This window comes from Trifolium pratense, linkage group LG3 (genome assembly GCF_020283565.1).
Source record: "Trifolium pratense cultivar HEN17-A07 linkage group LG3, ARS_RC_1.1, whole genome shotgun sequence".
NCBI classification, from domain to species: Eukaryota; Viridiplantae; Streptophyta; class Magnoliopsida; order Fabales; family Fabaceae; genus Trifolium; species Trifolium pratense.
This window is the reverse complement of record NC_060061.1, coordinates 5,166,656-5,180,606: the sequence shown is the minus strand read 5'-3', so window position 1 is coordinate 5,180,606 and position 13,951 is coordinate 5,166,656. Positions and strand designations below refer to the sequence as shown.

The window sequence follows — 13,951 nt, the reverse complement described above, 5'->3', positions numbered from 1 at the left end:
GTTTCACGATAGGCATGAGCAATGGTAACTTTCCAATTCAATTCCAATAATTTTCAAATATTCAAAACTAAGGACCAGCCTAACTTGCTGTTCAATTTTTCGGTTTATATCACATGAACCACCACAACCGAGTCAATACGAAGCTCAACATTCATGAAGCTCATCTGCCTCGCAAGGGATAAGCCTTCAAAAACCCACCATAATTCAGCTATGAACGCGCTGCACTCACCTACACCTTTAGCAAATCCACCTAGGCATTCACCTTGATCGCCCCAAATAATTCCACCACACTCGGCTTTGTTATTATCCTTTCTAGCTCCATTTATATTAAGTCTAACAAGACCAATTCTCTTAAAACTAGAGGTGGGAATAGGCTAGGCCGAGCTAGGCTTTGCCAAGCCTGAGCCTGGCCTGTCAAAAAATCGAAGGTCTGAGCCTGGCCTGTGGCCTATCATAGGCTTAAATTCTAGGCCTGAGCCTGGCCTTTTGAAAGTCTGATGTGGCCTGTTAGCCTGTTTAAAAGCCTATTTCATATGAACATATTTAAATAAATAATTATATTTATTTTGAAATATACTTATGAACTAATAAAATAATGTTCCATTTGATATTTTAGAGAATTTGACTATATATGTCATCATATTTCAATTCTAGTTTATAATAATACATTTATATATGTTAAAAACTAATGTAGATTAATAAACTTAAATTACTTAAAAAGTTAATAGATTTATAATTTAATCAAAGTATAAATTTTAATATATAAATAATAATCGTAATAAAAATATTATTCATGTTAACTTAAATAGGCCGGCCTAGTAGGCCTCAAAGGATTTTTTAATGGCCTGCGGCCTGGCCTTTTTAGCTAAATAGGCTTATAAAAAAGCATTGGCCTGCTCTATTTAAAGAAATAGGCTGGCCTGGCCTGAGCCTATGTAGGCTAGGCCTTAAGGCCATGTAGGCCGGCCTGGCCTGTTCCCACCTCTACTTAAAACCAATATCCATGGACCTATGAGACAAACATTGTTATGCATAACCTTGTGAAGTCTTTGCAAAAGACTCGCGATCTTTGGTGTTAAAATATCAAAAGTATAAAACATAAATGATATAAAAATACATAGATTGTCATAATGTGTTATCTCATATTTTATCAAAAGGTTGTTTTTTTTATAAAAAAAAAAAAAAAACAAGCAAAAGGGACCTGGATTAGGTGCAGCCACCACCCAAAACTGCATGCATTGAAATCAAGAGTGTTTGATCAAGATCGGACAGTTGAGGGAAAAAAGAACAAAAAGATGGATGAGGTAAACAAGATGAAGAAGGAAGGCATCACCACAATCATCAAAATTGATAAGGCAAGATAAATCACTAAAATGGACTAGAATCTATTCATAAAATTCAAACAAATTATAATCCAAAAGCTCCAAAAGAATAAATTCTCACTATACTTCTCAAAGATTTTTTTTTACCTCATTTCAAAATTTATCTCACTTTTATTTTTTTCTAGGGGAAAACTTGTCTTAGTCGAAGTAACAATTACTGAAACTGAAAGAGCCACGCTTTTGAGATAGAAACTAGTAGATGACTCATAATCTGGATAATAAAATCCAAACCCGTCATTGTTTACTTCATAATCTGGATAACATTGTCTCGCAAAAGGTTATAGGCTCTGAAGTACATGGTGCGTTAATTACAATACTGAAATATATGTTTGCAAAAAAAAAAACACAGTTTTTTGTATCCGTAGAAAAGCAATACTGAAAACATAGATTCATTCATTTGGTCAATAAGTCATGATGGTTACAAGATTAAGATCTTAAATCCTGATCATCTTGTCCGGATTCCTCAGACTTGGAAACAAAATCCTCAAAAGCATCTAGAAACGACAAAAAACATGACTTAAATGGGACTCGAACTTGCATATTCAAGAAAAATTGCGACACAAAACACTATATGACAAAAAGAGTGGGCAAAATTTAGGGTACGACACCAAACAGCAGAGGTTTGCAAAGGAGACTTTGAAGATTCTGCACATTTGGCCAAGGCCAATCGCTTAGGAATATCTAATTGGAAGAACAATTAGGAAACTTATGTTTTAAGCATCTCAACCCAGTGCAGCACAAAGAGCTTTCGTCGAAGCTTCTGCAATTGTGAGATTAGAGGCATCACTTAAAGATGATGACATTTCTTAAAAAAACTCATGTAACCCTTTCTTGGTTTTTTTTTTAAAACAAAAAAAAAAATTACAGGTTGTCTAATTATAATTTATACATGTGTAAAAAAAAATCATGTCAACAGTTTTTTGGTCAAAATAGTTAACAAGGACAAAAAAATGCAAAAGGGGGCAAATGTGAGAGACTAAAATCGCTCGTTTGAAACTAGGGGGACCAAAATCGCTCGTTCGAAACTAGGGAGACCAAAATCGCACAATTAGGAAACGTGGGGATCAAAACTGCAATTTAGCCTATCTAAAAAAAACGTTAATAACTTAAAAATATGAAATTTTCTAATTAAAAATAGGTTTCATGCACCTTCTATTCATATATATAAGGTGTTGGTCAGTTAAATAGCTAATGTATTTCTCTACTTAAGTAGAAAATAATGTAAAATGAGCTTATGTACGCATCTATTTGATCTCTTAACTTATGTCTATTAAATCAGCTTTGTATTCCCCTTACAGGTGGGCAACATTTTTTCCAGAAAGTTGGAATTAAATGTATTCCCCTCCATTAAAGGGGTGGGCAACAATTTTTTTCCCACTGTCTCTCTTTATACCATTTTATGATTTTTGTGAATTATTGATTTGTGAAGGTAAAGCTTCAATGATTTCAAAGCCGATGGATTAAACCAAGAATAAAAAGTGGAACAAAGCTTGATGTAGATTTAGTTGCTTTCATATACTAAGCAGGCTCAAATGTAATTTTGGTGTTTAATTTTTTTAATATCCACAATTTTTTTAATTTTGATATGACAATTAAGTATCACAAAAAGTTTAAATTTAGAAAAATAGAGAGACAAAAACCACATTTAAGCCTGTAATAATAGATCTCATTTTTACTCAAAAAAAAAATCTCATTTCTCAAAGAGAGACTTTATTTCATTTAAAAACTTGTGTTAAATGAAGTCACAAATGTCTACTTATAAAAATGTCAACTTTGGTTTATAGGAAGAATTTTCATAAATCTAAATAGGTAGAAGTGACCATGGTGTGTTGCATCATATTTCTTTTCCAAAATAAATAAATGTAAAGAAGCAAATTATATTCACTTACACATGACATAAACTAAATCTAAATTAAAATTATGAAATCACAAATTAAAATAAAATAAAGCTCATTTTAATTTACTAAACTAAAATATAGATTCTCTTCATACTCAGTCTTGATTGTCAATGATCACATTGACTCTAAAAGTAACTTGAAATCTCTACCCTTCGCATTACAACCTTGAGACACTATTGTGCAGATTATGAAGTACAAAATGATGAGTTTGGACTAATCATTTACTTCAGGCCATAGCCTTGGAAGATCTCAATTAAATTAACACCACTAAACTTTTCCTTTTCAAACAGTAATAATTGCCACATCAACAAAAAACAGTCTCTTGTATCTATAGAAATAGAAAAGCAATACTCAAAAAAGAGAGACCGAAATAGCCACACTTTTGAGATTCATCCATATGGCCATGATGGTTACAGGATTGAGATCTTAAATCCTGATAATCTTGTCTGGATTCCTCAGACTTGGAAACATAATCTTCAAGAACCTCGAGAAAAGACAACCTCGAACATGTCTGCCAAGGCGGGAAAATTGATCAGCAATAATAAATAATAATAGTTCCTTTTATCACTTTTTCTTCACTTTCTATTTCCTTGTTCAAAATTAAGAACACAAAATATCAAATTCTAACAAACGTCTGAATCCTAACAGATGCTTAAGTTTGAAAAAAAAAACCAATCATTGTGTTCAGCAGAATTTCCCTTATAACTGCCACCCTATGATTAAGCTACCTCACAAGTACTCACTTTATATTGTACAAGCTTATTCTATCATACCTAATGCAACATGCTAAACAAGCTCTAGATATCCTACAACACACTAGATTGGAGAAGAAACATGAACAGCTGGAAGTACTAAATATACATTCATCAAAATCAATAATAATTAAGGCAAGGCTAAAGAGTATTAAAGCACTATACACTTACATTTACTTGGATCAGTACCAAACTGAGACAAATGTATCCGTCCTTTTCAAAGTTCATGTGGGCTGTCACAATAAATTAATAGTATGTTAATACAAAGTGTCTACTGAAATAAACCATAACAAAGAAACATGAGGTACCACAGTCATGTTTGGCTATTTGGGACACTTATGTCTGCATCTCTTTTTAACAGCAAAAAGTCTAAACCACTTAATGTCCAGTTGGGTAAATTATTAGAAGGGCGTGATTTGGCAACTAAATTACCACACTAAATGCATGATCACATCACAGCTTAAATTTCCTTTTTTGTAATTTTATCTACACAATAGATGTTAAATATGAACCTTTTTTTTCAGAAAAAATGACAACATTATGTTTTAAGTACACGAATCAAACTAAGGAAGAATGGTCACCAAATAAAAGATATTTAGAGGTGAGATGAAGTCATGTGCCGTTTGGAGTTTAACACAGTGGCTGATCAAGATGACACATTTGGTAGCGGGAAGTAGTTTCATAGTTTAAAACGTGACATTCAAGCCCATTCTATTCTTTAAAGAAGTATTATCTATAAAAGTAGCATATATTTTCTCCTCAGCAGATCTACGTGACATGACATTGAATCTCAGCTCGAGTAAAGATTATTCCGTTTTCAACTGACATTGTGCCTACAAAAGGCAAAGCTACATGATTCATAGCCATGCCTTGATGCTTCTGTTTTGAACCAATCTGAAGCACAAAAAAAGGATATAAACTATAAACCTATAAAAGAAGGATATCAAATGACTTCTTACAAAGAGGAACAATCTTATAAGATGTGCTTAGTGCACCATCTCTAACATAACTGTTGTAATGTATCTAGCAAATGAGTCAAATGGGAAGTATAACAAATAGATGGTACAGAGTAAAAAGATCGGAAGATTGAGTAAACACAGAAGACATGTGAGCGTGCACTTGAATATCCAAAATAAATACCTAGATGAGATGTCATCCTCAGCCATATCTTCAGCAACTTCAAGCAGAGATGATCCATCAGATTCTTCTTCGCCAAGCAACTCTGCTAGTGAGTAAACAGTTACCCTTTATTTTTAGTAACGAAAATTGTCACATACACCATACATTTTGATTTGCCTATGTCACTTTGTAACAATTAACAAACTTATGCAGGAGTCGAAACCAAATAAATGGTTGCAAACTTCCAAAAAGCCATCTGCATCATTCCAGGTCTGCATAATTAATCATGGTTTTTCTATTTACCTAATATATGCAGCGATCCATGGAATTTAAGATTCATAAAACTACCTATGTGTAAGAAGATCATATGGAGTTATCTTAGACTACTGATCCTAAATGAGAAAAAATGGAAGCTAACATAATAAAAAAGATGATGAAACCTATATGTGTATTTATGTTCCGAAAAAATTAATGACACGCTGAGAAGAATTGCAGGAATGTCCAGTTGCATAGGGCTTAAGCTAACAGAAAGGAAGCTCATTAATTTACAAATCAAAGCAAAAGCACAAATAGTCACCTGATGGCCCGACTAAGCAATCGTTTACTGAGCTACACGGTTGTGAGTCATCGCGCTCTTTGAGTGACTCGAAATCAGCAGCAATTGAACCACAAGGAAAACCTTGAGCAATATCCCTTTCGATGTAAACTAACATGCCATCTGCTAGAAACTCATCTTCCATCATGTTTTTCAACATAGTCTTGAAAGTTTTCATCGCTGAGGAAGATCTTTCGGTTGTAGCAGCAGAAACCGGAAGAGTCATGATAAGGCGCAATAATCTGTCAATCAAACAGTAAACTTCTGACTTTTTTGTTTCTGCCAAACATGTACACAATTCTTGGATAGTTGATAAATTCTTCAAATTTGAATCTTGACGAGCATCAATAATGAAATGTTGTAGTTGACATTTTAAATTAATCTTCTCCTGCTCATTGAAATCCTTGGGATAATATTTTTCTACAAGAGTGCAAATATGATCAATGTTAAAAGCTTTGTAAGTATCCTTAGGAACCAAAGCAGAGCTTAGAGTTAACAACTCCAACGCTTGGTCCCTAAACCTGCTATTCAGCTCTTGTATTTGTTTGTCAATGACAAACAAAAATACTTCTGTTCTATAATAATGCTCTATTGTGATTGTGATGCCATCCACGTTTTCCTGACGCAAATAATCACATTTATATGGAGCATTTAATTGAGGAACCTTAATATCATTTTTTTCACAAAATGATATCACATTTTTTAACAACTTTTCCCAACCATCTTGTTTCATGTTTTGGAGCAGTGCTTTTGTAGAACGAACTATATGCTTGACATTAACTACATTTGGACGTTGTTGCTGTAAAGCTTGGCAAAGACTATCAGTTATCCTCATAATATTTCTCATCAAATGCACGATCAATAGAAACTCAAATGTAGTCATGTTTTCGTAAGCAATATTAGCATCCCCACGTTGACAATAAGTTGACCCACTCTCAGTAAGTTTTTCTAAAAGAGTACAAGTTTCATCATACATATTTATCAAGTTACAAATAGAAGAAAAATGTGACCTCGATCGAGTATCACCCACTCGTTGCAAGGTAGAATTTTGATTTTCCCCATTGCGGGTTCCAAGCTCTTCGATCTCTAGCAAATGTGCAATTTTATCTAACTGGGCAGCTAGTAAGTCGTCATTGGGCTTACTACAAGAACAGAAAAAATTGACGATTCTAGTCAATTTCGAAAAGAAATGGTAAATTGGAATAACTTCCTGCGATGCACAAACCAAAGCAAGTTGCAACTTATGTGCAAAACAATGAATGTGGTATGCATAAGGACATTCATTCAAAAATAGTGCCTGTAAACCATTCCATTGTTCTCTCATTAGACAACTACCATCATACCCTTGACCACGAATGTTAGAAACATCAAGATTATGTTGAGAAAGTATAGCACAAAGTTCTTCCTTAAAATGTAATGCCCTAAACTTATTATTGTCTTCGACATGCACAATATCAAAAAGCCGTTCTTGTATAAACCCCTTTTTATCAACAAATCTCAAAATAAGAGCTATTTGTTCCCTTTGTGATTGATCATAATCTCCACCAACAACTATAGAAAATTTGGAATCACCAATTTCCTCACGGATATGGTTTTTCACTTTCCTTGAAACAATTTGCAGGATCTCTTTTCTAAATTGATATGAACTAAACATGGAAAGAGATGTGTCATCTTCCAACACGGCTTGGGCAAATTCAACATCAACCGATGCTCCAAGATTAACCAATGAATCAAAAACATCTTGGAATTTTTCTTGGCTGAATTCTCCATCACCATAAAAATCATAATCTCGAAATGTTAGATAAAGAACAATGGCAATTGAAGTACGGAGACGCATTCGATTCTTCATAATTTCATCTGAGCTTAACACATGATTTTCGGGTTCAGAGATGGAAACTATATTATTGTCTTTATCTTCCATAGCAATTTTGCTCTTGAAAAAAGAATCAATTTTTTGAGTCTTGATAATTAGTTTTCTGAACTGCATAGGAAAATAGAAAATGATTTGACAAAGTAAAGTAAACGGGACCTAACATTTCTGTGAATTAAAACTAATCAGTTTCTTACACAAAAAAAAAAAATTGAAAATCCCTAAACAGAAGCTGTTTTCGTGATAAACAAAAAAAAAGTAAAGCGAGTGAGAAAAATTCGAAAAGGAACGAACCTGAGAAAAGAGAGGAATGAAAACCTAATAATGGTGTTGGCACTGACAGTTGAAGAAGCCAAGTGAAATGAGTCGCAGAGAGAGAGAGAGAGAGAGAGTAACATAAAAAGGCGCGCATTACATTTTTTGTTGACAAAATAAAACCAACTGTTGGACTTGGGCCTCCAATTTATTTATTTTTGAAGAAATGCTTCTAACACCTCTATTCATGTTTAAATACACAAATTCCAATAAAATATTATTGAATTTGTCTTGGTAACATGTTCCCTTGGGTACATGGGTACGTGTTAACGAGAAAGGATCCTCTCAATTTTTTTCCCTCAATTTAACCATTGACCAACTTTACTTTAATTTTTTCTAATTAAAATATTATCACATGTTTTTATCTAATGGTCTAGATACAAACATTATTTCCTCAATTTTATTTCTAAATTCTCCGTGTTAACATTCTCCTTTAATAAAATAGAAGGTGATTTTGAAGACGATGTGAATGGAATTACAGAGTTAGATAATGATACATACATAGATTAAATGTTAATTACACTAAACAATGTTGATCAATAGAAGTTAATGGGTGGCAAGTTAGAGTATTTTTTTAAGGTGAACACTCCGATACACATATTACGTGGATATGTACCGATACACGGCTTGATGGATGATTGTAATTGATTCAAAAATAGTATTTAATATAGAAAAATTAATAAATACTATTTGTAAACCAATCAGAGTCATCCACTTCAACAAATTTACCGGTACATATCTACATAATATGTACCGAAAAATTTACCATTTTTTAAATAGATAAAACATTAATGTTTTTTTTTGGAAAAAAATATTAGGTTACAAAGCTTTGAGATGTCTTTTAGACATATTAACTATTAAGCCGTCATTCTTAAATAATAAGTAGAATATCCCTTAGCTATAAGGGCAGCAATGATACTCCGGCTAAGGGCTAACCAAATTGCAAAAGTGTGGTCTATAGGAGCCAAGCAAAACCGGCAAATTAGATTATCATTGGGGAAGGAGACCAGGAGTAATTTGAAAGGTTATTTGATTAGATCTTCCAATGAAAAACCATAATCTTTTAGCTATCAATTGCCCCCTGCTGTTGTATATCAATAGGTCAATATCATTCAGATTTATTTTTTTTGACAAATAATTTAAACCCTTTTATCATCTAACTTCCGCCTTAATTAACTGACAAGTTAATGGTTACTGTTAATGGCAAACAAGAGACTACTAAGAGGATCAAAGACTTTTTAACATGACAAATTAGCAATCAATGATTGAATCGACGGTTGATATTTTAACATATCACAATGATTAATCATGCGTCGAAAATACCAAGACATAAGCATGCATCGTAAGCATCCCCAATGGTCGAGTTTACCCATTCAGATGGTATAATGTCAAATAGGTACACCTCTATTGAGATTTCATTAATGTCACTACAGCATACTACTAAGATTCATTCATATGGTCAATAAGTCATGATGGTTACAAGGTTAAGATCTTAAATCCTGATCATCCTGTCCGGATTCCTCAGACTTGGAAACAGAATCCTCAAAAGCATCTAGAAAGGACAAAACCGTGAACTTGTCTGCAAAGGGAGAAAAATCGAATCAGCAATATTAACTATAAATATTCAAGGCAATAAGCAGATAATAGTTCCTTTTATCTTTCTTAACTTTTTGTTTCCTTAATCTAAATATGAAATATCAAATTCTAACACAAGTCTGAACCCTAAAAGACATGGAAGTATTTTGTTCCGTAGCATTTCCCTAATAACTGCCACTCTTATGATTAAGCTAGCTCTCAACTCTCAAGTACTCACTTTATACTAGACAAGCTTATTCTATCATACATAATACAACATGCCAAACAGGCTGTCCTTCAATATGCTGGAAGCATATAATATATATATGCATCAAAATCAATTATGATTAAGGCAAGGCTAAAGAGTATGATAGCACTACACACTTACATTTACTAGGATTGATTTGAAATTCAGATCAATCTGTCCGTTTATACCTGTAGCAATAAATAAATATATAAGCACTCCAAGTATCTTCTGAAGTGAAATCTCACAAAGAAAAGTGAGGTGCCAGTCTTACATAAGTACATGAATCTACTTGCTGACAGAAATGTGGGCTGTTGCATCACTAGTTGCTTCCACGCCCAAGTTTGTGACACTGAAATCTGCAGCTCTTCTTAACAAAAAAAAAATCCAAACCATTTAATGTACAGTTGGGTAAATAATTAGAGTATATAATATTAAGGGCATGATCTGGCAACTAAGTTACCGCGCTAAATGCATGATCGCATCACAGCTTCAATTACCTTATTTTCAATTTTATCTACACCAAAGATGTTAAACATAAACATTACATTGGTGAGGTGCCATTTCGTGTTTAATATATTTGCTGTCCAAGACAATTAGTAGTGGAAAATAGTTTGATAGTTTACAATATGAAATTCAAGTCTATTATATTCTTAAAAGAAGTATGATACTATCTATAAAAGTAGCATATATTTTATCCTCGCCAGATCTACCTGATATTGAATCTAGATTTGAGTTATGATTATGCCGTTTTCAACTGATATTGTGCCCACAAAATGCAAAGCTACATGATTCATAACCATGCCTTAATGATTCTGTTTTGGATCAACCTATGGCACAAAAAAGGATATAAACCCAAAAAAGGATAATATAATGACTTGTTCTCGCAAAGAGGAACCATCTTAATAGATAAATTTTAGTCACTGCACCATCTCTAACAGAATGGCGGTATATAGAAAATGAGTCAAATGAAGTACAACAAATCAATGGTACAGAGTAAAAAGATTGAGTAAACACAAAAGATTGAGCATGCATTTGAATATCCAAAATCAATACCTAGATGAGATGTCATCCTCAACCATATCTTCAGCAACTTGAAGCAGAGGTGATCCATCAGATTCTTTTTCGCCGGGCAACTCTGCTAGTGAGTAAACAGTTTCCTTTTATTTTTAGTGATGAAATTTTTCACACATCATACATTTAGCTATTTGCTTATGTCACTTTGAAATGATTATAAAACTTTTGCAGGAGTAAGAAACCAAATAAAAGGTTGCAAACTTCCAAAAAGCCATCTAAAATATTCCAAGTACTGGACTACATAATTAATCATGGTTTTTCTATTCACCTAATTAATGCAGTGATCCATGGAATTTAAGATTCATAAAACTACCTATGTGTAAGAAGATCATATGGAGTCATCTTAGACTACTGATCCAAAATGAGAAAAAATGGAAGCTACCATAATAAAAAAGACGATGAAACCTATGTGTATTGTATGTTCCGATAAAACTAATAACACACTGAGAAGAATTGCAGGTATGTCCAGTGGCATAAGGCTTAACAGAAAGGGAGCTCATTATTTTACAAATTAAAGTAAAAGCCCAAATAGTCACCTGATGGCCTGACTAAGCAATCATTTACTGAGCTACCCGGTTGTGAGTCATTGCGCTCTATGAATGACTCGAAATCAGCAGCAATTGAATTAATAATAAACCCTTGAGCAATATCCTTTTCGATGTAAACTAGAAACTCATCTGCTAGAAACTCATCTTCCTTCATGTTTCTCAACCTAGTCTTGAAATTTTTCATTGCTGAGGAAGATCTTTCTGTTGTAGCAGTATAAACCGGAAGAGTCATGATAAGGCGCACTAATCTGTCAATCAAACAGTAAACTTCTAACTTTTTTGTTTCTGCCAAACATGTACACAATTCTTGGATAGTTGATAAATTCCTCAAATTTGAATCTTGACGAGCATCAATAATGAAATGTTGAAGTTGACATTTTAAATTAATCTTCTCCTGCTCATTGAAATCCATAGGATAATATTTTTCTACAAGAGTGCAAATATGATCAATGTTAAAAGCTTTGTAAGTATCCTTAGGAACCAAAGCAGAGCTAAAAGTTAACAACTCCATTGCTTGATCGCTAAACCTGCTATTCAGCTCTTGTATTTGTTTGTCAATGACAACCAAAAATACTTCTGTCCTATAATAATGCTCTATTGTGATTGTGATGCCATCCACGTTTTCCCGACGCCAAGGTCTTGCTAAATATGGAGCATTGAATTGAGGAACCTTAATATCATTTTTTTCACAAAATGATATCACATTTTTTAGCAACTTTTCCCAACCATCTTGTTTCATGTTTTGGAGCAGTACTTTTGTAGAACGAACTATATGCTTGACATTAACTACATTTGGATGTTGTTGCTGTAAAGCTTGGCAAAAACTATCAGTTATCCTCAAAACATTTCTCATCAAATGCGAGATCAATACAAACTCAAATGTAGTCATGTTTTGGTAAGCAATAGAAGCATCCTTACTTTGACGATAAGTTGACCCATCCTCAGAAAGTTTTTCTAAAAGAGTACAAGTTGCATCATACATATTTATCAAGTTACCAATAGAAGAAAAATGTGACCTCGAACGAGTATCGCCCACTTGCTGCAAAGTAGAATTTTGATTTTGCCCTTTGCGGGTTCCAAGCTCTTCGATCTCTAGCAAATGTGCAATTTTATCTAACTGGGCAGCTAGTAACTCATCACGAGGCTTCCTACAAGAGCAGAAAAATTTGACAATAGAAGTCAATTTTGAAAAGAAATGGTAAATTGGAATAACTTCTGACGATGCACGAACCAAGGCAAGTTCCAACTTATGTGCAAAACAATGAATGTGGTATGCATAAGGACATTCATTCAAAAATAGTGCCTGTAAACCATTCCATTGTCCTCTTATTAGAGAACCACCATCATACCCTTGACCACGAATGTTAGAAACATCAAGATTATGTCGAGAAAGTATAGCACAAACTTCTTCCTTAAGAGCTAATGACTCAAACTTATTCTCTTCAACATGCACAACATCGAAAAGCCGCTCTTGTATAAACCCCTTTTTATCAACAAATCTGAGAATAAGAGCCATTTGTTCCTTTCCTGGTTGATCACAAACTCCATCAACAACTATGCAAAATTTGGAATCACCAATTTCATCACGGATATGGTTTTTCACTTTCATAGAAATAACTTGCAGAGCATCTTTTCGAAATTGAGATGAAGTACAGTTGGAAAGATACGAGTCATTTTCCAACCCTTCAAATTCATCATTAACTAATGAATCAAAAAGATTTCGGAATATTTCTTCCTTGTTTTTTCCATAACCACGAAAAGCAAACTCTTCACAAGTTACACAGAGGAGCGCGGAAATTGAAGCACAGAGACGTACTCGACATTTTTCGCGTTCAGAGTTGGAAGCTGGATTTTCTTCAAATTCCATAGTAAAATAATGGATATTTTGAGTGTTGATAATCACTTTTCTGAACTACATAAGCAAATAGCAAAATTATAACATTTATTATTTGAATTCAAAGCATGAGACAATAAAATTAAACCTAATGAGTCTCTTACACAACACTAGTTACATTATAAAATCAAAAATCCGTAAACAGAAGGTGTTTTTGCCATAAAAATTGAAAAGAAAAGAAGAATGAAAAAGAAGGAAGTTGAGAGGAATGAATGAATACCTAATGGTGTTGGCAGCAGTTGAAGGACTCAAACCCTAGCATAAGCATAGAGAGAGCAGTTGAAGGACTGAAACCCTAGCAGAGAGACAGAGAGACAGAGAGAGAATGTTGCATGCAAATGAGACAAATAAAAGGAGCGAATTACATTTATAAGGGATGTTAATTAGTTAAGTAGCGAACTTAGATTGTTAATTAATTAAGTAGCAGAAAGAAGCTCTTATAAAAAGCAAGGGTTGGGCCTCTCACCATTTTTATTTTTTTTTTAAGAAGAAGATTTAAGCTTACTGGGAAAAAAGAAGAAGAAGAATGCTTTAACACATCTATTTGGTTATTTAAGAAAATAAAAGGTGGATAGTCAGGAAATAAAAAATAAAAGGTGGTTTTGATTTTGGAAATAGAAAGAGATGAATAGAATTAAATAGTTAGATAATGATAGAAGAGATGTTTCTGAGAATTTAGTTT

The 13,951-nt window shown here is 33.4% G+C and overlaps 2 protein-coding genes across 13 annotated transcripts; both read right to left on the bottom strand.

Annotated features, from left to right (window-relative positions):
- Positions 1-3,211: 3,211 nt before the first annotated feature.
- Positions 3,212-7,986, bottom strand: LOC123915590 (zinc finger MYM-type protein 1-like). 2 transcript variants are annotated; one of them, XM_045966764.1, is made up of 5 exons: positions 7,911-7,986; positions 5,729-7,727; positions 5,173-5,254; positions 4,204-4,265; positions 3,212-3,791 (listed from the first exon to the last, which is right to left on the bottom strand). In XM_045966764.1, the coding sequence occupies exons 2-4, from the start codon at positions 7,665-7,667 to the stop codon at positions 4,250-4,252; spliced, it is 2,037 nt and encodes a 678-aa protein (XP_045822720.1). In that variant the 5' UTR covers positions 7,668-7,727; positions 7,911-7,986; the 3' UTR covers positions 3,212-3,791; positions 4,204-4,249. The 2 variants fall into 2 exon arrangements, with proteins under 2 accessions (XP_045822720.1, XP_045822719.1); XM_045966763.1 differs by having other exon boundaries at positions 3,319-3,791; positions 5,173-5,257; positions 7,911-7,982.
- Positions 7,987-9,208: 1,222 nt separating this feature from the next.
- On the bottom strand, positions 9,209-13,951 carry LOC123915589 (zinc finger MYM-type protein 1-like). Of its 11 annotated transcripts, none has more exons than XR_006811935.1 (6): positions 13,490-13,951; positions 11,364-13,287; positions 10,807-10,891; positions 10,025-10,120; positions 9,895-9,941; positions 9,209-9,510 (listed from the first exon to the last, which is right to left on the bottom strand). XR_006811935.1 is itself a non-coding variant. In XM_045966762.1 (6 exons), exons 2-4 carry the CDS (start codon positions 13,240-13,242, stop codon positions 10,039-10,041), a joined length of 2,043 nt encoding a protein of 680 aa, XP_045822718.1. In that variant the 5' UTR covers positions 13,243-13,287; positions 13,490-13,838; the 3' UTR covers positions 9,209-9,510; positions 9,745-9,752; positions 10,012-10,038. The 11 variants fall into 11 exon arrangements, 3 of the variants coding, with proteins under 3 accessions (XP_045822718.1, XP_045822716.1, XP_045822715.1); XR_006811939.1 differs by having other exon boundaries at positions 10,807-10,888; XR_006811940.1 differs by having other exon boundaries at positions 10,025-10,117; positions 10,807-10,888; positions 13,490-13,936.

What these genes read in the sequence shown, in the direction of transcription:
- LOC123915590 (XM_045966763.1), bottom strand. Translation starts at nt 7,667, where the DNA reads ATGGAAGATAAAGACAATAATATAGTTTCCATCTCTGAACCCGAAAAT. An exon ending in TTGCTTAGTCGGGCCATCAG is followed by an intron (nt 5,258 to 5,728) that starts GTGACTATTTGT and finishes TTTACTCACTAG; the next exon opens with CAGAGTTGCTTGGCGAAGAA.
- LOC123915589 (XM_045966760.1), bottom strand. Translation starts at nt 13,242, where the DNA reads ATGGAATTTGAAGAAAATCCAGCTTCCAACTCTGAACGCGAAAAATGT. An exon ending in TTGCTTAGTCAGGCCATCAG is followed by an intron (nt 10,892 to 11,363) that starts GTGACTATTTGG and finishes TTTACTCACTAG; the next exon opens with CAGAGTTGCCCGGCGAAAAA. An exon ending in GAGGATGACATCTCATCTAG is followed by an intron (nt 10,121 to 10,806) that starts GTATTGATTTTG and finishes TTTTTTGTTAAG; the next exon opens with AAGAGCTGCAGATTTCAGTG.